General features: G+C 50.1%; 1 protein-coding gene across 8 annotated transcripts in view; it reads right to left on the bottom strand.

Moving 5' to 3' along the window:
* The window catches only part of DGKI (diacylglycerol kinase iota), a 249,655-nt gene that overhangs the window by 36,209 nt on the left and 189,787 nt on the right, over window positions 1-23,659 (bottom strand). For all 8 annotated transcript variants that reach the window (XM_066590336.1, XM_066590337.1, XM_066590339.1 and 5 more), the window contains 7 exons: window positions 19,230-19,330; window positions 14,228-14,307; window positions 13,184-13,222; window positions 10,604-10,673; window positions 7,537-7,577; window positions 7,175-7,302; window positions 6,180-6,299 (listed from right to left, as the gene is read on the bottom strand). In XM_066590336.1, the coding sequence (XP_066446433.1) occupies window positions 6,180-6,299; window positions 7,175-7,302; window positions 7,537-7,577; window positions 10,604-10,673; window positions 13,184-13,222; window positions 14,228-14,307; window positions 19,230-19,330 (579 nt within the window). The remainder of the gene's footprint in view (window positions 1-6,179; window positions 6,300-7,174; window positions 7,303-7,536; window positions 7,578-10,603; window positions 10,674-13,183; window positions 13,223-14,227; window positions 14,308-19,229; window positions 19,331-23,659) is intronic.

Here is a 23,659-nt window from a genome sequence, read left to right as displayed (position 1 = left end):
CAGCTACCCCCCTCCTCAATGTAGATAGTTCCTCCTTCACGGTAGCTACCTCTTGCACAGTGCAGCCCTTTCCTCCGCAGTGCAGCTCCTTCCTCCGCAGCACAGCCATTTCTTACTTTACGGTAGCTACTTCTTCACAGTAACTACTTCTTCCACAGTGTAGCTGCTTCCTCCTTCATAACAACAATCACAGAAAATGGCCGTTACTTACTGGGTGAGGAGTGCATATAGATGCATCCTCTTGTCCAACATCCAACCAATGCCTTGCATTTATTATCTATTATTCACATGCAGTGTGGCAGTAAGACTCCAGGGGGAGCCCAGGGTGGCAGTACCAATGTGGTTCACTGTTTGAAATGCGGGGCAACCCGACGAATTATCAGGAGGCAGTGTGAGTGGTTGTCTCATCGGTGTCCTCACAGGTGTTATTGGCTCCTCCATTTGGTAGTCAGCTACCTGCATGGTGAGAGGATGCATCCATATGCACTCCTCAGTCAGTAAGTAACGGCCATTTTCTGTGATTGTTTTTAATTTTTTGTTTCCCCTTCTGTGACGCGCTCCTTCATAGCAAGTACTTCTTCCTCAGTATAGCTACCCTCTCCTTCAAGGTCACACCTGAGGGGTACGGTCACACCTGAGGGGTACGGTCACACCTGAGGGGTACGGTCACACCTGAGGGGTACGGTCACACATAAGAGGTACGGTCCCACCTGAGGGGTACGGTCCCACCTGAGGGGTACGGTCCCACCTGAGGGGTACGGTCACACCTGAGGGGTACGGTCACACCGGATGGATATGCTGCAGATGTTCCAAACAGATCTGTAAATTCACATCATATTATAGAAGCAGCAAAGTGAACAACATCTTCATAAATGTCATCCACACGCTGTGCAAAACATGTGCACCGTATCCACACAAGAACAGACATGCGGTACGGATTTTAATTCCGCAATCTGTCAATTTATGTTGCGTATTTTCGCTGTGGATCGGCCTGGCTTACCATAGTCCTTATAAAAGGGTTGTACAGGGAAAAAAAAACAACTCTGTTTTCTTCCAAAAACAGCGCCACACCTGTCCAAGTTTTTGCATTGCACCTCATCTCCATTGAAGTGAGTGGGGCTGAACTGCAATACTACATACAACCTGCAGACAAATGTGGCGCTGTTTGTGGAAGAGAAGGGTCGTGTTTTTCTAATCCTGGAAACCCCTTTTAGTACAATAGGTGGTTCAGATTTCAGCAAAACATTGCATAAAACAAGAAAATTGAGCAAATTGTGTCTAGAAAACGCTGACATCCTTCCTTTATGGCTCCAGGTGTCAGGCTATAAGGGGGGTTCCTCCCCTCCCCCTCTTATCCCCATCATCGACATGACTAATCAGATCCCACCTGAAATAAAACAGAATTAACGCCGTGCTCGCTTGATTAAAAAGCAGAACGTATAATTAATTTTCTTCTGCATGCCGGCAATTACAATCTCATTTTCTCGGTGCCCCGAGGACGTGTGTGATAGCGGATCGCAGCCAAAAAAATGTGATGAACCCTTTCAGAGCTGCTGGTAAAGCGCTCAAGTTCTAATTTATTTACTGAACAAATCACAAAATTTGCCATATATGAAAAAAAAACAGCAATAAATACAAGTTCTTGATTTGCCCATTTGGCAGTGACATCCAATATGGCTGCCAATAGAGCGACCGCGGGGGTTTTCCGGTAACTTACCTGAGGACTGATACATCCCAATATTGGTGTGGAAATAGACAGACTGGGCATTCGGGAAGCCTGAAAAATGTGGCCTACAACCTCTATGGCCGCCATATTGGATGTCACCCCGATGCTATAGAGACAATAGACGGATGGAGATGATCATGAGATGGTACCATCATAAGGAGCTACCCATTTGCCACTGTTCTTGCTGGTTCAACACTATGCTGACACAAGTATTGCGCACACAAAGAAGGGGATGGAATTCGATTTTCTTCATATAGTTCAACACAGTGTTGGGCCGCCTTTGGACCCAATAACTCCAATAACCCCCCTAGCTTGCTTTCCACCAAATTCCCATGGATGCACAGAGAGATTTGTCTCCATTCCTCGAGGAGAGCTTCAGATAGTGATGTGGGGTTGATGGGTGTGTTGGGCGTGCACGGATACAGAGTTCTAGTTCGTCCCAAACATGCTCGATGGGATTGAGAGCCGGACTTTGGGCTGGCCAATGTAGTTTGCAGATGTTCTGCTGCTCAAACCAAGCCTCCACACTGCGTGCCGTACGACATGGTGCTCCGTCATGTTGGTGGAGACACGGAGCAGTACCAAAGTATTACCACAGGGTGGGTGATGCCACATTGTCCGGGTTGTCTCTGTACCCATTGGTGTGGAGGGTGGACGTCACTATAACGAGTGGCCCTGGTCCTTCCCAGCAGAAACCTCCCAACGCCATAACAGAACCTCCTTCAGTGCTCAGACGATGGAGGAACATAGAAACCGCTCTCCAGGTAACCTCCACACCCTAGTGCCGCCATCCGATCAGAAGATTGTGTCCTGTGATTCATCTGTCCACAACACTTACTTCCACTCATTTACAGTCCGTCGTTCCAATCACCATCGCAGGCGCCGCTGTGCATCCACTGCTATGATGTTGTGTGCAGCCGCTCGTCAATGGTAACCCTTCACATGCCGTTCCCTATGGATGGTTCTGGTACTAATGGATGTTCCAGTGACCTGTGAGACCTCCTGAGCGAGGGCAGATGATATGTGTGATGTCTTCACAGCTCCTACAAGGCTTCGCTATCCACGTTATGTCAGTTTATGAGGTTTCCCTAAACGTGGCAGCACCACACACCGGATGGCCTGCATCTCCCAATACCATGGCCGACAGTGGTTGGTGACATCCCCCCACCAGACCCCGTTGTCAGCTCTACACCTGGCGACATCCCCCCAACAGACCCCGTTGTCAGCTCTACACCTGGCAACATCCCCCCACCAGACCCCGTTATCAGCTCTACACCTGGCGACATCCCCCCACCAGACCCCGTTGTCAGCCCTACACCTGGCGACATCCCCCCACCAGACCCCGTTGTCAGCTCTACACCTGGCGACATCCCCCCACCAGACCCCGTTGTCAGCTCTACACCTGGCGACATCCTCCCACCAGACCCCGTTGTCAGCTCTACACCTGGCAACATCCCCCCACCAGACCCCGTTGTCAGCTCTACACCTGGCGACATCCCCCCACCAGACCCCGTTGTCAGCTCTACACCTGGCGACATCCCCCCACCAGACCCCATTTTCAGCTCTACACCTGGCGACATCCCCCCACCAGACCCCATTTTCAGCTCTACACCTGGCGACATCCCCCCACCAGACCCCGTTGTCAGCTCTACACCTGGCGACATCCCCCCACCAGACCCCGTTGTCAGCTTTACACCTGGCGACCTCCCCCCACCAGACCCCGTTGTCAGCTCTACGCCTGGTGACATCCCACCACCAGACCCCGTTGTCAGCTCTACGCCTGGTGACATCCCCCCAGCAGACCCCGTTGTCAGCTCTACACCTGGCGACATCCCCCCACCAGACCCCGTTGTCAGCTTTACACCTGGCGACCTCCCCCCACCAGACCCCGTTGTCAGCTCTACGCCTGGTGACATCCCCCCACCAGACCCCGTTGTCAGCTCTACACCTGGCGACATCCCCCCACCAGACCCCGTTGTCAGCTCTACACCTGGCGACATCCTCCCACCAGACCCCGTTGTCAGCTCTACACCTGGCAACATCCCCCCACCAGACCCCGTTGTCAGCTCTACACCTGGCGACATCCCCCCACCAGACCCCATTTTCAGCTCTACACCTGGCGACATCCCCCCACCAGACCCCATTTTCAGCTCTACACCTGGCGACATCCCCCCACCAGACCCCGTTGTCAGCTCTACACCTGGCGACATCCCCCCACCAGACCCCGTTGTCAGCTTTACACCTGGTGACATCCCACCACCAGACCCCGTTGTCAGCTTTACACCTGGCGACCTCCCCCCACCAGACCCCGTTGTCAGCTCTACGCCTGGTGACATCCCACCACCAGACCCCGTTGTCAGCTCTACGCCTGGTGACATCCCCCCAGCAGACCCCGTTGTCAGCTCTACACCTGGTGACATCCGACCATCAGACCTCCTTGTCAGCTCTACGCCTGGTGACATCCCACCACCAGACCCCGTTGTCAGCTCTACGCCTGGTGACATCCCCCCACCAGACCCCGTTGTCAGCTCTACACCTGGGGACATCCCCCCACCAGACCCCATTGTCAGCTCTACACCTGGCGACATCCCCCCACCAGACCCCGTTGTCAGCTCTACACCTGGCGACATCCCCCCACCAGACCCCGTTGTCAGCTCTACACCTGGCGACATCCCCCCACCAGACCCCGTTGTCAGCTCTACACCTGGCGACATCCCCCCACCAGACCCCATTGTCAGCTCTACACCTGGCGACATCCCCCCACCAGACCCCATTGTCAGCTCTACACCTGGCGACATCCCCCCACCAGACCCCATTGTCAGCTCTACACCTGGTGACATCCCCCCACCAGACCCCATTGTCAGCTCTACACCTGGCGACCTCCCCCCACCAGACCCCGTTGTCAGCTCTACACCTGGCGACATCCCCCCACCAGACCCCGTTGGACTTCACTGCCAACCACATGGGGTTTTCTCATTTAATGGTGTGGGGAGTAGAGAATGTACTGAGAATGGCGCAATCAGGGAAAGAACATCCAGCAAAAGAGGATCCTGTGGATGGAAACAACTCATCCCTGAAAGGGGTCAGAGGAGGATATCAGGAATAGTTGTGACCAACAGGCACCTCACTTGTCAAGAGCAGCCGAATACAACACTGATGCTCTAGCTAACTGTCTGAATGAACAACTCGTCGTTCCTTACACAGATGTGCTATGACACCACATGACCAGGTCCAGCGCCATTGTGTGTAAGAGAAACAGAAAGGCGAGACTCCAGGGGGCAAAAATTGTACCACTGAGAAGCTGAAAAACATCTCCTGGTCAGATGGATCCGGATTTCTGTTGCTGATGGGAGGAGTAGAATTTGGCACAAGCAGCACGCATCGATGACCCCTTCCTGTCAGCTGGTCAGAACATGCCAGCACCTCCATCTAATCTGCAGCAACTACAAGAAGCTTCCTGTCCGCAGGGGCCGATATTCCTGCAGAACGATCTCATCACCCAGTGGAATTTACACCACAACAAACTGCTGTCTGAAGGCCAAAAGGAGATTCAACGCACTACTAGAGGAGGTTATGCAGCAGCAGAAAAAGGGGCCTATTCTTTATCTTTGCCCCTCCCCCATACTCATATGAACTTCTTTTGGAGCAACATAGAAGCAGCCGCTGATACGTGCTGAGAAACCGCCGTGCGGACGGACTGCGGCTGAATATTAAAATTAGCAACTCAAGTCTGGGCAACTTGGTTAATGTCAACTAGAGTAATGAGCGCGTCGGGACGGACCCTCTGCAGATGCCGAGACATGGAAAACCCAAAACTTTCCCAAAAATACAGTGGTTAATATCAACAGTTACAAGTCATCCTGAAGATGCGGCGGCTCATGTGAACACACCGTCACACAAGGTTTATACATTATACATTATGTCTAGTGATGTGGAGTCACTTGTGACACCATTTACCTACTGGAGTGAGAATGCGACAAAATTTGCAACTTTTCCACCCCTTCCTGGCTGGGTCTCCGTGTATAGAGTGGGCTCGGGATCTGCGCCTGCTCCATTCACAGTGGATGTCGGCCATACTTGACAGAGTACAACCGCTCTCACTAGCTGGCTTTTAAATGTCCCGATTATAACTCTGATGTCCGGAAGGGCCCCCCTGCGAGGAGATCGCAAGGAGCTGTACGAGAGCCTTGGTAGTCTGGGGGCTTCTGAAGGCCACCATGACTGATTGTCTATTAAAAGGCTCTGCGACCCCTCTCAACAGATTACCAGTACAAATAAAGTATAATGCAGTACTATAGTACTGCGTTGTACTGTACGAGTGATCAAACAATAGCAAATACAGGTCTACAAGTTCCCTGTGCGGTGTGACCAAAATAAAAAGGCGCCCACTTAGATACGCCACTATATCAATTTTCGCTAAACTATCACATAAAATCCTTTAGCGCGGACTTACGGGAGGAGGCTGGAGGGAGGAGAATCCTGGGACAGCTCGTTCTGTAGAGACAACTTCCCCGGCACACAGCTGTCACTCACAATACGTTTCCGGCACGTTGGCGTCCACCACTCAGAAAACCTGGAAGTAGGCAAGATGCGTGAGGAGGAGTTCTCACAGTGTGACCTGGTGCTTGGGGGGTTAATCGCACTGATAACGTTGGGGCAGATTTACTAACTCTGCCTAAGCGTATGTTCACACGTTACAATTTGCTGTGTGATTTCCGCTTCCAAACGCCACGTCTAAGTCTGCACACGGTACATATGTCAGCTTACGCACGCAAAAACGCCCACATTATGATACGCTCATGTGGAGCTGCGCCAATTCCGGTGTATCCCAGTGGGCGCTGCCTGCAGAACCTCTTTAATTTGTGCTAACATTTTGGCACATTGAAGCCGCGCTCTTTTTCTATGAAGCCCCACCCCTTTCTTGATAACCCATGGCACTTTTTCACTAATGCCGCATTTAGACGGGACAGGCTGCTGGGCAAATGATGCCCGATACTCGTCCCAGTGATGCTCGCTCCTGCGCTGTTATACAGGAGCGAGTACCGTTGGCATCTCTCACAGCACTGACTGCATACATCCGCCCGCCTCCAATCACTGTAAGCAGTCGTTAAAAAGTGACACAGCCTACACTGAACGACTGAACAACTCTCGTCCAGTCGCTGCACGCATTTACGTGGGGTGATGACCGTTCAAATTCTCGCGAGAGCGTGGGAATACGAACAATATCGTCCCGTGTAAACGGTCCTCTAGTCAGACCATGTTTCTGGAGCGAGCGCAGTGGGATAATCTTTTTAGAGCATTGGCATAGATCTAAAACTCGTTGCGATGTTACACCAAACTTTGGCTCATTTTATGACAAGGGTGCGACCGTATAGCGGGATGTGTCGAGCTACGAAGAAAGCTGAAGGAAGACACATCCGCAAGGAATTCCGTCAATGATGCACTCACCCTGCCGGCTGCTCCACCACCAGATCCGGCATCCCCGTCCCGGCACTACCCGGCGGACTCCCAGCTGCCTCGGGATCTAATATGAAGATCTCATCCTGGGAAATCTCAGTGACAAAATGCAGATGTTCCTGCGGAGACAGACAGGCGCCAATTACTCCGTATACCGCGCCGCCATTCGCTCACGCACTGCATGTCTCTTTTGCTGTTTTGAGATGAAATGGAAAAGTGAGAAAGCGAAGGAGGTAAACAGATGTCACGGTGACATCTAGAAGATGGAGACAACCTCGTGCGATGTGCTGTGGTACCTGGCCAAATGCAAGTGCTGCAGCTCAATGGAAATAGCGCCCCCTATGAGCACTTACCTGAGATCTATCTATACGATAAAACCGGTCAGCGGAGGTAGCTGTGAGAGGGAGAAACACAGAAATGGTCAGACCTTCTAACACATGGACCTTGTAGCAACTACCACCCCCATGATATGGTTCCCCTCAGAGATAAGCAGCGCCCTGTGTATGTGACAGCGGGGCCGGACTGCGCCGGAGGACCGCCAGTAGAGCACGTTTTTTGGCATTTAAGGCTGCTGTTCTATCTATAAGCGCAGTTTGCCTTGCTGGTATGGCTGACATCAGCGCTGCGCACAAACCCCAGATACAGGATCCCCGCCTTGTTTCCTCCTCTCTGCGCTCGGCAGCGCTGGGCTGGAAGCAGGAGGTGAGGAGGTTGAGGGGTGCGTGCAGCGTTGAGGTCCAGCGGCAGAGCAGCAGCAAGTTGGAACACTGGATAAGATGAAGGAGTTGCGAAGATGGAACACCTGGTTTGCCCAAACTACCCCAAAACATTTGCTCCCCTGGGTGGTCCTGCAGTGTTGCCGTGATCTACAGAATTTTGGAGTCTGGCAGCTGTGGGAAGAGGGGTACAGAGGAGCCCCAATTACCGTGAGGGCGCATTCAGACGACCGTATATCAACCGCCGGCCGATATACGACGTCTCTTTCTGCAGGGGGGGGGGGTTCTGGAAGAGCCGGGAGCAGTGCTCTGAGCTCCTGCCACCTCTCCTCCCCTCTGGGCTATTTGCAATGAGAGGAGGCAGGGTGGGGGCGGGGCTAAGCTTCGTGAATTAGCCCCGCCCTCGTCCCGCCTCTCCTCATTGAAAATAGTGCAGGGGGGTGGAGAGGAGGCAGAGAGGGGGCGGGAGCTCAGAGCACTGCTCCCGGCTCTTCCAGCCTCCCCCCCTGCAGAGAGAGACGCCGTATATCAGCCGGCGGCCGATATACGGTCGTCTGAATGCCCCCTGAGGCTGGATTCACACGAACATATATCGACTTGGTTTTCACGCCCAGCTGATATACGTCGTCTCTCTCTTGGTGGGGGGGGAGGATGGAAGAGCCAGGAGCAGGAACTGAGCTCCCGCCCCCTCTCTGCCTCCTCTTCACCCCTCTGCACTATTTGCAATGGCGAGAGGCGGGACGGGGGCAGGGTTAATTCTCAGAACTTCGCCCTGCCCCCGCCCCGCCTCCTTTTATTGCAAATAGTGCAGAGGGGCGGAGAGGGGGCAGAGAGGGGGCAGGAGCTCAGTTCCTGCTCCTGGCTCTTCCATCCTCCCCCCCCCCCGCAGATGAGGACACTGTATATCGGCTCGGCGTGAAAACCGAGCCGCTATACGTTCGTGTGAATGCACCCTGAATGTGTAAAGAGTGGACATAGTTACTTAGTGATGGGGCTACTGAGAGGGTACAATTACTGGTGGGGGTGGGGTGGGACTCCAAATGCAGCTATTGGAATTGGTAGCGGCATTTAAAGGGTTAAAAGCAGCAATCAGTGTCTGCAGTGATTGGGGCTGTTGCAGACGGGTGTCAGCTGTCAAAGTTCCCTGATCCCACTCCATATAAACACCGGACCTCCATGATGTAGCTCTATGTCACGGAGCATTAAGGATTTGGGCTGTGAGGCGCAGATTATGAAAACTGGTGACTCTCAAAAACTTGTCTAGTGGCCTTCGGTCAGCCAGACTCTTCCTGTCAGTTCCCTCCAGTTTCCAAGTGCCTTTTGATGGTACAAAAGACTATACTGACGGCCGTCTTGGCTTCTGTGACCATTTCTCTGTAGTACCGAGCTCCACTTCTCTGGGTTATAATAGTCTGTCGGTCATGTTTGGTTAATTGCCATTTTCTTGCCATTCTGATAGCAATGTGTTCTGTCCTGGCCTAGAGTGGGTTATATAACGCCGTCTGTCCCAACACGGGTCATACAGGATCAGAGGGTTTGGAAGTAATCTACAAACGTCGAGACACCTGTAGGAATAATTTGCATCCAATCTCAAACATAATTTGTGTTCTGTGATACAAAGCAGCCGCCAGTGATGTGTTCCCTGAAAAAAGTCCCTTGGTTAAAACCATGAATTCGAACTATTGCTGAGTTCAGGTTAAAATCTCGTAATAGTTTGTTTTTAACTACTCTTGAACCTTTGCAGCATTTCACATTGTTTGCTGGACTTGAACTGTGTTAAAAGCAAAAATAACTGGAAAAAAATCGAGGGGTTCTAAAACCTTTGACAGGCAGCGTAGGTAACTTTTTTTGAGGGTGTGGGGGCAGACACACATCCTGGGGCTTGTGCCGCTGCTCTTTGTACCTTTTTTTTAAGTGAGTAGCAGTAGTAACCTGACTTTGCAATTGCTCTTTGTACCATGCTTATTTCTCATGCTGAATTTCTGTTACGAGCTTGGTTCTGGTGCCGTATTTACGTACTGAGGTAAGTTTTTCAGATGTAGGTTACACAAGGTGGAAAAATACAGGTTATGAATGGGTCGCTGCTCATGGGCCAGTCCTGGGTGTTTGCTCCCCTGTCTAGCAGTCACGGATCTCTATGCTGAGACCTGGCCATGTTAGCTAGTGGTAGTCAGGGTCAGTCACAGTCCAATGCATATGTTCAATGTTTAATATCATGCACTGATAAACATATAAATACCGCCTGTGGCTATGATCGGATACACCGCTCTAAGGCCTCATGTCCGCTAGCTAAATGGAATTGCGGAATCCACAGCAGATTTTGCCCATAGGGAATCATTGGCCATCCTCAGTCCATTAAATTGATTTTTGCACCCGCGGATGGCGCTTTAAAAGAATTGCGTTTTTCATGTGCGGAGAATAAACGCGGCATGTTCCATTTTGCCGCGGATCGGCAACATTGCTATCATATGGATAGCAATGTGTGCGGATATCTGCATGCATAAAAAATACCATTTAAAGCAAATCCGTGGCGGATTCTGCGCGGATTGTATTTTTCGAGTGGACATGAGGCCTAAATCTCCTGCATAGACATATCTGATTCCAACTGCCTGCAATGAATACTTGGAAAAGCAGCAAAAATTTTCTTAAAAAGGCTTCTCTCCATCTAATTTATGAAAAAAAAACTGAGAAGAACAATATTTACCATCTAGGAAGCACCATCGAGGATTGAGACGCTGGGCGGACAGCAACCGGGGGAGTGAGCTCTCCTGATCCTAAGGGGGGTGAAAAAAAAGGATCACAAACTGAGATTATATATGGCAGTGTTATAGTAGTTATATTCTTGTACATAGGGGGCAGTATTATAGTAGTTATATTCTTGTACATAGGAGGCAGTATTATAGTAGTTATATTCTTGTACATAGGGGGCAGTATTATAGTAGTTATATTCTTGTACATAGGGGGCAGTATTATAGTAGTTATATTCTCGTACATAGGGGCAGTATTATAGTAGTTATATTCTTGTACATAGGGGGCAGTATTATAGTAGTTATATTCTTGTACACAGGAGCAGTATTATAGTAGTTATATTCTTGTACATAGGGGCAGTATTATAGTAGTTATATACTTGTACATAGGGGGCAGTATTATAGTAGTTATATTCTTGTACATAGGGGGCAGTATTATAGTAGTTATATTCTTGTACATAGGAGGCAGTATTATAGTAGTTATATTCTTGTACATAGGAGCAGTATTATAGTAGTTATATTCTTGTACATAGGGGGCAGTATTATAGTAGTTATATTCTTGTACATAGGAGGCAGTATTATAGTAGTTATATCCTTGTACATAAGAGCAGTATTATAGTAGTTATATTCTTGTACATAGGAGCAGTATTATAGTAGTTATATTCTTGTACATAGGGGGCGGTATTATAGTAGTTATATTCTTGTACATAGGGGGCGGTATTATAGTAGTTATATTCTTGTACAGAGGGGGCGGTATTATAGTAGTTATATTCTTGTACAGAGGGGGCGGTATTATAGTAGTTATATTCTTGTACAGAGGGGGCGGTATTATAGTAGTTATATTCTTGTACAGAGGGGGCGGTATTATAGTAGTTATATTCTTGTACAGAGGGGGCGGTATTATAGTAGTTATATTCTTGTACAGAGGGGGCGGTATTATAGTAGTTATATTCTTGTACAGAGGGGGCGGTATTATAGTAGTTATATTCTTGTACAGAGGGGGCGGTATTATAGTAGTTATATTCTTGTACAGAGGGGGCGGTATTATAGTAGTTATATTCTTGTACAGAGGGGGCGGTATTATAGTAGTTATATTCTTGTACAGAGGGGGCGGTATTATAGTAGTTATATTCTTGTACAGAGGGGGCGGTATTATAGTAGTTATATTCTTGTACAGAGGGGGCGGTATTATAGTAGTTATATTCTTGTACAGAGGGGGCGGTATTATAGTAGTTATATTCTTGTACAGAGGGGGCGGTATTATAGTAGTTATATTCTTGTACAGAGGGGGCGGTATTATAGTAGTTATATTCTTGTACAGAGGGGGCGGTATTATAGTAGTTATATTCTTGTACAGAGGGGGCGGTGTTATAGTAGTTATATTCTTGTACAGAGGGGGCGGTGTTATAGTAGTTATATTCTTGTACAGAGGGGGCGGTGTTATAGTAGTTATATTCTTGTACAGAGGGGGCGGTGTTATAGTAGTTATATTCTTGTACAGAGGGGGCGGTGTTATAGTAGTTATATTCTTGTACAGAGGGGGCGGTGTTATAGTAGTTATATTCTTGTACAGAGGGGGCGGTGTTATAGTAGTTATATTCTTGTACAGAGGGGGCGGTGTTATAGTAGTTATATTCTTGTACAGAGGGGGCGGTGTTATAGTAGTTATATTCTTGTACAGAGGGGGCGGTGTTATAGTAGTTATATTCTTGTACAGAGGGGGCGGTGTTATAGTAGTTATATTCTTGTACAGAGGGGGCGGTGTTATAGTAGTTATATTCTTGTACAGAGGGGGCGGTGTTATAGTAGTTATATTCTTGTACAGAGGGGGCGGTATTATAGTAGTTATATTCTTGTACAGAGGGGGCGGTATTATAGTAGTTATATTCTTGTACAGAGGGGGCGGTATTATAGTAGTTATATTCTTGTACAGAGGGGGCGGTATTATAGTAGTTATATTCTTGTACAGAGGGGGCGGTATTATAGTAGTTATATTCTTGTACAGAGGGGGCGGTATTATAGTAGTTATATTCTTGTACAGAGGGGGCGGTATTATAGTAGTTATATTCTTGTACAGAGGGGGCGGTGTTACACTAGTTATAGGCTTGCACCTGGGGGGGGGGGCGGTGTTACACTAGTTATAGGCTTGCACCTGGGGGGGGGGGCGGTGTTACACTAGTTATAGGCTTGCACCTAGGGGGGGGGCGGTGTTACACTAGTTATAGGCTTGCACCTAGGGGGGGGGGCGGTGTTACACTAGTTATAGGCTTGCACCAGGGGGGGGGGGCGGTGTTACACTAGTTATAGGCTTGCACCAGGGGGGGGGGGGCGGTGTTACACTAGTTATAGGCTTGCACCAGGGGGGGGGGGCGGTGTTACACTAGTTATAGGCTTGCACCTGGGGGGGGGGCGGTGTTACACTAGTTATAGGCTTGCACCTGGGGGGGGGGCGGTGTTACACTAGTTATAGGCTTGCACCTGGGGGGGGGGCGGTGTTACAGCGGGTGCATTCTTGCACATAGGGAAAATTTATATACCTCGCAGTGATCCCTTTGTGTTGTCACGGAATGAAGATCCTTTGTGAAACATAGAGGTACAACAAGGATTAATTCACCAAGACAATTCATAATTTTTTACAATGGTCCTAAATGAATACATATAAAAACATGGCAGTGATTCAAACTCCTACTTTTATTGGGTCAAACTAGAAGATCTCTTCTCCCCTTCACTACTGTATAAGAGAAGGTAAATGTCTGTGGGCGTCATTCATCTTAATGAAATACGGTATACTAGTCTGAAGCGGTAAACTACACATATGGAGGAGAGGTGGAGATGAACACCATGGATCTCTTAAGCAGACATGGTTATGCTGCCACCTGCTGGTACACCGGGGAAACTGAAGCTAATCTGCTGCTCTAATACTTTGAACATTATTTACTAAGAGCGCGAGACGTTCCATACTGTGATTTTTTTTTTCTCTCTTCCCCTCAGTGAATACGGCGCAGTTAGTCATAAGAGTCCAAAAATAAAAGGTTTTATTCACTATGACCATCATAATTCCCCAAATGTTTCATCAAATGATATTGGGCCCATCATCGGGGGAGGGGTATGTGCAAAGAGCTTTTATGCAAGGTTAAAGGTTGCGAACGCCACGGGGAGGACCAGAAGAAGCCATTCTTCTCCCACCTCCTCTAATTTGTGTTGATGAGTCCAACTTGTAAATACTTAAAAGAACATTGCGGGCCAAACGGATATCCTGTATCATCGCATTATGCCTAGCGCAGGATCCTCGGGGGCGGGGCAAGATTTTACAGGTTCAAGGGTATTGGAATTCATAAAAGTCTATGTGGCCGATGTGTATTTTAAACCCCTTCCTGTCCAAAATGCCCATAAATGCCACAGTCTGGCACAACTTAGCCTAACTCCACCCCTCAGTGGTCGTTCATATATATAGATCTATACACGCAATGCATTTTTGGGTCACTCTCCGTATTACGGATTTACTCCATTCTGGAGATAAAGGGACGCTGCGCGGCTGTAGGGACTCTAGGTGGCGCTGTGTAGCTCCTTGCAGGACTCACCTCTTGAAGGCGGTCAATATACATCCGGCAGGTCTCAAGGTCACAATCTCCTCGGACCACAATTATCCCCAGAGGAATTGCTACAGAAGACAAAATAACGCATCTGTTTTAGGTCCGAGGAGCGTCGACAGAGAAAGAGGTAAAACTAGCATTTATGTAACATTCTTGGATCAATTCCTCATCATTTTCAAGATCCCTGGTTGCTGTCAGTGAATGCAAAAGTTGATTATACTGCTTACATCCAGAGACTGAAACCCCAACATGATATATATAATATATTACACACACACACTTGCATACATATTACAGTGCATGGCCTCTTATTTAGAGCCCCGCATCTAGAGGCGTGTTGGACATATTTTGGCGTTCAGAGTCGCAGCAGTTCATTGTGGCGTTTGTCTACTGATATCAGAGGACTCAGGATGTGCCAAGAAAACATCCCCTGCACCAGCCTCACACTTAGGGGTCATCAGTTCATGCTGCTTGCGCCAAATCTGGATCCATCTGACCAGGAGATATTTTCCCGCTGCTCAGTGATACAAGTTTTGCGCTCTTTTGCCCGCTGGAGTCTCTCCTTTCTGCTTCTCTTACACAAAATGGTGCTGGAACGGTTCGCCTGCTGTTATATCTTATCCGTGCTAAGTAAGGAACGGCGAGCTGTGCGTTCGGACACATTGGTTATTCCTGACATCCTCCTCTGACCCCTTTTGGCACCGAGTTGTTTACATCCACAGGTTTTCCTTCTGCTGGATGATTTTCCTCGATCACGCCATTGTTATATACTCCCCCCATCGCTGCACGAGAACCCCCCCCCCATCCTGTCGCCGGCTAGTCCAGCACCGATGACCGGCCTCATTTGGAGTCGCTTTAATCGCTGGATTTTCCCATGTAACGTGGATTCACACTGAAACTGATCCCCAAAAAACTTGTCCCGTGATTTTATGCCGCACTCCGGGGTCACGGGGAGAATGTCCATACAGGGAAGCGGCTATCGTGAGAGGGCCGGGCCCTAATATAGGGGCGGACAGCGGTGCACGTAGAGATGACAGCGGATACACAGTATGTGACATGATATATAACAGGAGCGGACAATGGTTTTCTATCGCCAGTACATAACTTATGTTATCAGCTGCTGTGTTTAATCTGGTCCTCGCGGTGCGGTCCAGCGGCCTCACAGCCCAGGTTTTAATCATCCTCGCGCCTGCCATCTCCTCCTCATTGTTATCGCGGAGCCTGGAGATAAAGATCCTAATTGCTTTAATTACGACTGAAATGCGTTGTCTGCTTTGGCAGAATCTCAGACGCGTTCAGATTTTCGATAAGATTTCTTTTCTTGCCAGTCGGAAGCCGAAGGAAAGACCAAGAGTCCCATCAAATAAAGCCTGAAACCCCAGCAGGGGCGAGTCCTCGGGGCGTCCGCTCTTACAGGGGTGTCGTCCACCTCAATGATACATCTGCTAAGTTATGCTTTGTTATGGAGGGGAAGAGGTATCCATAGGATATTCAGGAGACTAGGAAAGTTGGGTGGTCATTCCACAAGTGCTGTAGGTACAACATGACTGCCTGTCGTTGATCGTGGGATGTAAAGGATTCACAGAGGGTGTGCGGTCGCTCTCTGATGTCATCGGCTCTCCATGTAAAGGATTCAGAGGGTGTGCGGTCTCTCTCTGATGTCATCGGCTCTCCATGTAAAGGATTCACAGAGGGTGTGCGGTCTCTCTCTGATGTCATTGGCTCTCCATGTAAAGGATTCACAGAATGTATGTGGTCTCTCTCTGATGTCATCGGCTCTCCATGTAAAGGATTCACAGAGGGTGTGCGGTCTCTCTCTGATGTCATCGGCACTCCATCGTGTAATCGTTGAGGCCGATCAATTACCATTGGCTGGCATCTGCATATGCAGTGGCCTTATGATTAGTGATAATTAGAGATGAGCAAGCGTACTCGGTCACGCCCCTTTTTCGCCCGAGCGCCGCGATTTTCGAGTACTTCCGTACTCAGGCGAAAAGATTTGGGGGGCGCTGTGGGTGAGTGGGGGGTTGCAGCGGGGAGTGGGGGGGAGAGGGAGAGAGGGCTCCCCCCTGTTCCCCGCTGCTACCCCCCGCGCCGCCACGCCTCCCCCCGCCCCCCGGCACCCCCCGAATCTTATCACCCGAGTACTGAAGTACTCGAAAATTGCAGTGCTCGATCGAGTAATTACTCGAAACAAGTAGGTTCGCTCATCTCTAGTGATAATGCATTGCAGTACAAAAGTATTGCAGTGTATTATTACAGCTCTCATATGATCTCAGGTTCAAGTCCTCTATCTGTAAAAAAAATAATAAAAGAAAAACCCCTCTTCGGAACATTTTCCTTTCTTTGTTCAAGAAACAAAATGTAAGAAAACCCATGTTTGGCATCGCCGCGTCCATAACCACCCATACTATAAACTGAACCCCCTCTTTACCCTGCCCGCTCAATGCTGTATTATTAGCTCAGTAAAAAAAAAGTTCTGAAAACTCTGGCAGAATTGATGTGTTTTTTCTCCCGCCCTCCAAAAAAGTTAATAAAAGATCTAGAATAGATTTCATGTACCCAAATGTTACCAACAAACACTGCAGCTCGCCGCGCAAAAGACCCGCCCTCCGACGGCCGCGCGGACGGGGAGATAAAAAGTGATGGCTTTTGAAAAGTGGAGATGAAAATACCCAAAAATGGTCACATGCTTCGGACTACAACATAGCATGTCACTAAGGGGTTACTACTAGGGAACAGATCCCAACTTCAGGGCTCCTACCCACTTGTGTTTTTTTTAACCCTTTCCAATACACTGTCTGATGTCTAAAGACATTCTGATTGAAGGCTGTACAGCTCCGATTTTGGAAGACGTCCGGCAGGGTATTCTTACTGTATATTACTGGCCGCTCTGTTGTCGGAGGCCTCTCCAGCATGTCCCATACTGCACTATTTGATCTAGCCAGCAGATGGTGCCATTGTATAATGACAGAAAGAGAAAGACCCCTAGGAAACCCTGAATCCAAAATTGGATTGCAAAGGGTTAATGCTGCAATGTCGCTGCATTTTTTTTTTTTAACACGATTGTCAATGGGACTTTCTAATGTTAAAAACGCAAAGTTTGTCTATGCACCATTTTTGTGCGATACGTTTTTACCTTTAGAAAGTCCCATTGACAAGCGCGTTAAAAAACCACAAGTGTGCGGGAGCCTCGCAGCGGCTGTAAAAAAAAACCCTGGAGTGTCATTGCTAAACAAGCGCTATATTCCCGGCCGGCGTGAGCGCCACGTGGAAACATGTCCGCGGATCCCCATGTTTTCGTGCGTGGAGTCTGGCGGCGGCGCCGCTGCACAAGTGCCTCTCCAGTGACTGTGAATAATGAGTACAGGGGATGAACACGACTCTATTAAACTGTTATCAGCGGTGGTGATTAATGACTTCAGCCGTCACCATAGAGGGACTTCATTACGCGCCGGCAGCGTGCGGGAAGGCGGCGCCCAGCAGGGTTTGGTACATTCGACAAAGCAATTAAGTTGCGCATTTCTGCAAGAGGGGGTGGGGGAGGGGGGGTGAAGGGTAATGAAACTTTCCTAAGGCCCTTATAATGTGTACAGTCGTCAAGTGGCGCTCGCCGCTGCGGAGTGTGCTCAGAGAAGCATGACCGACTCTCTGGGCTCGTTCAGCGCTGACTGAGCACAGGCTGCTCTGCATACATTACCGCCATCCGGATTGTAGGCTTTACCCTGATGTATGATAGCGGGATCGTACAGGTGGGGGAAGGGGAGGGGGGCTGCGGCTTAAAGCGTAAGGCCTCGCGGAAACGGACATTTTTGGTTTTTTTTACCTTTAAAAAAAACCATCCCCCTTTTACGCTTCCTCCATCGCGGTCGTCTTCGTTCGTTCGCACTGGTTAACGCATCATAGACTGCGCTGAAAAATGTTTTTTTTTAGATGGAGAGAAACAGAAAAAAACAAAAAACACAATTCTGCCATTTTGGAGGAGAGGCTTTGGTGTTACGGAGCAAAAAGTGCCATGGTAACTGTATTCTGCGGATCGGCGCCCCGTGTCGGGGGTCTCTTGTACTACTTTTAAAAAATGTAAATATATTTTTAAAAAGTCTTAAAACATACAAAAAATATATATATATAATTTCTGCGCCGCCATCTTCTGGCTGCCACAACCTTTTTATTTTTCCACCGTCTCGCCGTCGCAGGGTCTGCTTTTTGTTGGACAGAGACCAGAAAACGTACAAAAAGAGTGGGGTGAAATAAAAAAAATGGCACAATTGTGTTTTTTTTTTCTGAGGTCTAATTTTTTGGTGTGCACACTGCAGGAAAAGGGATGTGCTAACTTTTTTTCTACGGGTCAGTACGATTACGGCAAAACCAAATTTATATAGTTTTTTTTTTTTGCGGTACTATTTTTAAAACCTAAAACACCTATTAAAGACCCGTTATTTTATGAACGCCATGATGCTTTACACTTTTCCTTCGATACAGTTGTGTGAAAGCACAGAATGACATTGTGTGATGACTGGAGGTAACCGCACTGTAATCACTATCACTGTGTGGATCTATTATTAAGATACTGTGAGGAGGTCACTGATGGGCGCTATTAGTGCGAGGGGGGGAGGGGGGGCACTGAAGGGAACTATTGCTGGGAGAGGATACATAGGGCGTGGCTTAGCATAGACAGGGTGGGGCCTAAACATGAGCTACTATGCCCTATGAATGCCTTGACTAATGTTTCTACATTTCATCTGGTTGAAGCCAGGATTTGGGGGGGCACATAGCTGACTGCGCCGTACTGTAGGCGGCTTTATTGAGTCCCGGCGCTTGCATCAATGTTCACACTGTGCTGTACAAAGTTGGTTAGCATGGACGTTGCCTTGGATTGTGAGCTGGATCCACAAAATGTCCATATGTCAACACTTCCTGTCACGTCAGAAAATGAAAAGCGTTTCGTTAGCAGCACATATTGTACTGTGGCCCCTGTTTTCACACTCACAGGCTTCCCGCAGTTTGTCCTTGTCGAAATGTAGCCCCTCGTACACCTGTAGGCGGATTCGGTTCACCCGGATACGTAGCCGGTCGGGCATTGAATGTGGGCTGAGGAGAGAAGAAGCGCGGCATGATGAAACTGTCCGAACTGCACAGGAGACACAATACTATTATTATGCAGCTCCCAGCGGGCCCTGCGGCTGCTACGGGGCCCATGAGAGGAGGGGGCTGAGTGGACGCAAGCCAAATCCCTTCTTCCTATAGAATGTGGGAGTGTGCGCAGGGCTCACCCAATGACCGTCCATATCTAACTGCTTTCAAGATCTCTGCTTTCTGTCAGTGAACTGAATCATTCTCATTTACATTAGGAGGCTGAACACACGCCCTGATCATGTGCAGCGGACACGGGCGTCTGACAGCTCTGTCTTAAAGGGGTTGTCCAGGGCTATAAAAACATGACTGCTTTCTTTTAAACATAGCGCCACCGTTGTCCTTGGGTTGTGTCTGGTATTGCAGACCGGCTCCCAGTTACTTTAATGCAGCTGAGCTACAATACCAGACACAACCTCACAGACAAGGGTGGCGCTGTGTCTGGAAGAAAGCAGCCATATTTTTATAACCCTGGGCAAGCCTTTAAAGGGATTCTTCAGGATTTGAAAAAAAAAATCGCATACAGGTTCAATACAATTCGGGGGCAAAGGGGCGGGGCAAAAAGCAGGGGGTGGGGCCTAACACTCCCCTTCTCGTTCCTGTTGGGCTAAATGGTGCCAAGTCTAAGGCTAACTTGCACACAAAATAACAGTCCAGGAGTATTTTCGCCTTGGACTGACTTTGCGTTGTGCTGTTCCTCTGTTATTCCTCCTGCAAATGCATGAATATGCTTCCATCTATCCCCTTTTTAAAAAGTGTGCCCTTACATGCTCTAAGGGTGCAAATACATGCTCCACTGATTGCACCGGACTCATCATATGGCCTGCGTGGACCGGCCACAATCAGCGTTGAGGTGGAGAAACACCGTATGTATTAACACCCTAACACTCTCCAAGCAGTGCTGACAGCACAATCTGTGTTGGGATACCCTATATTGACAAAGACAATGGTAACACCCACTTGTCAATTTATTCCTATATTTCCAGGAGGAACAATAGAGGACAGTTGTAATCCAAAATTCAGGTATTTACTAATACTTAAGGTAGTTCATAAGATAAATGGGAATACCAAATTGTAATTTCTTCCCACATTTCCAGGAGGAATAATAGAGGAAGAGTCTAGATTTCTAAAAAAAGATGGTGCAGGTCTGTTGCATGGGGAATACAGGTATGTTCTAAAACAGATATATTAAAGGGGTTGTCTGGCCATTTTTTGACTGATGACCCCTGTCCATCAACTACTGATGACCCATCCAGAAGAATGGTCATCAGTCAAAAAATGGCCAGACAACCCCTTTTAAAAGGTAAATGGCAACAACAAGTTGGATTTTATGCCTACATTTCCAGGAGGAATAATAGAGGAACAGCACAATGCAGAATACTAAGAAAAGATGCTTCAGGATTGTTATTTCACGGGAAATACGAGTACACTGATGTGCCAAAAGTCATGGGACAGGAACTAATATTGTGCAGGACCCCTCTAGCCTCTAGGAGAGGTGCAGCAAGTAGACGTGGCATCGATCCCACAAGTGAACGGATGGCGTCTGTAGGGATGTTGAGCCATCTGGATGCCCCCACAGCTCCGGGGGATTTGTAGGTGCAGGATCTCGGGTGTGAATGGCCTGTCCGCCACGTCCCATAAATACTGGATTGGGGTCATTCATAGGAATTCTCCAGAATACCCCTAAAACCAATTCCGGACAACTTGGGCCCGATGGTACAGTGCATTATCCTGGAATATCACATCATTGTGGGGGACATGAAGGGCAGCAAATGGTCACCAAGCAGTGAAATGTAGTGGGCAGCAGTCAATGATATTTGTAGACGGACCCGTAGACTTCATGCCATAAGAAGACACCCCACATCAGTATGGAGCCACCAGCAACCTGCACAGTGCCTTCTTCACAGCCGGGGTCCGCGGCTTCATGGGGTCCGTGTCACACAGGAATCCAACGGCAGCCTGAAATAATTGGTACCGTCTGTAAGTCATTGAGGGTCCAGTAATAACCCTACGAGCTCAGGTGAGGCGCTGTGCCCGGCCTTGTGGTGATAACAGAGGCCTCTGGTGGGACTTCTGCTCGGATATCCCATCGTACATAAAGAATGCTGCGCTGACCTGCGGGATATATACGTGTGGGGCTCCTGGGCTGCTCCGCGGGATATATATGTGTGCGGCTCCTGCGCTGCTCCGCAGGATATAAGTGTGCGGCTCCTGCTCTGCTCCGCGGTATATACGTGTGCGGCTCCTGCGCTACTCTGTGGGATATACGTGTGCGGCTCCTGCGCTGCTCCGCGGGATATACGTGTGCGGCTCCTGCACTGACCTGTGGGATATACGTGTGGGGCTCCTGCGCTGACCTACAGGATATACGTGTGCGGCTGCTGCGCTGCTCCGCGGGATATACGTGTGCGGCTCCTGCGCTGCTCCGCGGGATATACGTGTGGGGCTCCTGCACTGACCTGCGGGATATACGTGTGCGGCTCCTGCGCTGCCCTGCAGGTTATACGTGTGCGGCTCCTGCGCTGCCCTGCGGGATATACGTGTGGCGCTCCTGCGCTGCCCTGCGGGATATCATGTGTGGGGCTCCTGCGCTGCTCCGCGGGATATATGTGTGGGGCTCCTGCGCAGCTCTGTGGGATATACGTGTGCGGCTCCTGCGCTGCTCCGCGGGATATACGTGTGGGGCTCCTGCGCTGCTCCGCGGGATATACATGTGCGGCTCCTGCGCTGCTCCGCGGGATATACGTGTGGGGCTCCTGCGCTGACCTGTGGGATATACGTGTGGGGCTCCTGCGCTGACCTACAGGATATACGTGTGCGGCTCCTGCGCTGCCCTGCGGGATATACATGTGCGGCTCCTGCGCTGCCCTGCGGGATATACGTGTGCGGCTCCTGCGCTGCCCTGCGGGATATACGTGTGCGGCTCCTGCGCTGCCCTGCGGGATATCATGTGTGGGGCTCCTGCGCTGCTCCGTGGGATATACGTGTGCGGCTCCTGCGCTGCTCCGCGGGATATACGTGTGCGGCTCCTGCGCTGCTCTGTGGGATATACGTGTGCGGCTCCTGCGCTGCTCCGCGGGATATACGTGTGGGGCTCCTGCGCTGCTCCGCGGGATATACGTGTGCGGCTCCTGCGCTGCTCCGCGGGATATACGTGTGCGGCTCCTGCGCTGCTCCGCGGGATATACGTGTGGGGCTCCTGCGCTGCTCCGCGGGATATACATGTGCGGCTCCTGCGCTGCTCCGCGGGATATACGTGTGGGGCTCCTGCGCTGACCTGCGGGATATACGTGTGCGGCTCCTGCGCTGCCCTGCGGGATATACGTGTGGGGCTCCTGCACTGACCTACAGAATATACGTGTGGGGCTTCTGCACTGACGTGCGGGATATACGTGTGGGGCTCCTGCGCTGACCTGCGGGATATACGTGTGCGGCTCCTGCGCTGCCCTGCGGGATATCATGTGTGGGGCTCCTGCGCTGCTCCGTGGGATATACGTGTGCGGCTCCTGCGCTGCTCCGCGGGATATACGTGTGCGGCTCCTGCGCTGCTCCGCGGGATATACGTGTGCGGCTCCTGCGCTGCTCCGCGGGATATACGTGTGCGGCTCCTGCGCTGCTCCGCGGGATATACGTGTGCGGCTCCTGCGCTGCTCCGCGGGATATACGTGTGCGGCTCCTGCGCTGCTCTATGGGATATACGTGTGTGGCTCCTGCGCTGACCTGCGGGATATACGTGTGCAGCTCCTGAGCTGCTCCGCGGGATATATATGGGTGCGGCTCCTGCGCTGCTCCGCGGGATGTACGTGTGGGGCTCCTGGGCTGCTCCGCGGGATATACGTGTGCGGCTCCTGCGCTGCTCTATGGGATATACGTGTGGGGCTCCTGCGCTGCTCTGTGGGATATACGTGTGCGGCTCCTGCGCTGCTCTATGGGATATACGTGTGGGGCTCCTGCGCTGCCCTGCGGGATATACGTGTGCGGCTCCTGCGCTGCTCTATGGGATATACGTGTGTGGCTCCTGCGCTGACCTGCGGGATATACGTGTGCAGCTCCTGAGCTGCTCCGCGGGATATATATGTGTGCGGCTCCTGCGCTGCTCCGCGGGATGTACGTGTGGGGCTCCTGGGCTGCTCCGCGGGATATACGTGTGCGCCTCCTGGGCTGCTCCGCGGGATATAAGTGTGGGGCTCCTGCCCTGCTCCGCGGGATATACGTGTGCGGCTCCTGCGCTGCTCCGCGGGATATACGTGTGCGGCTCCTGCGCTGCTCCGCGGGATATACGTGTGC

The sequence above is a fragment of the Eleutherodactylus coqui genome, chromosome 2 (genome assembly GCF_035609145.1).
Source record: "Eleutherodactylus coqui strain aEleCoq1 chromosome 2, aEleCoq1.hap1, whole genome shotgun sequence".
Taxonomy (NCBI): Eukaryota; Metazoa; Chordata; class Amphibia; order Anura; family Eleutherodactylidae; genus Eleutherodactylus; species Eleutherodactylus coqui.
The sequence above is the reverse complement of the archived record's forward strand: the minus strand, read 5'-3'. Positions and strand labels throughout refer to the sequence as shown.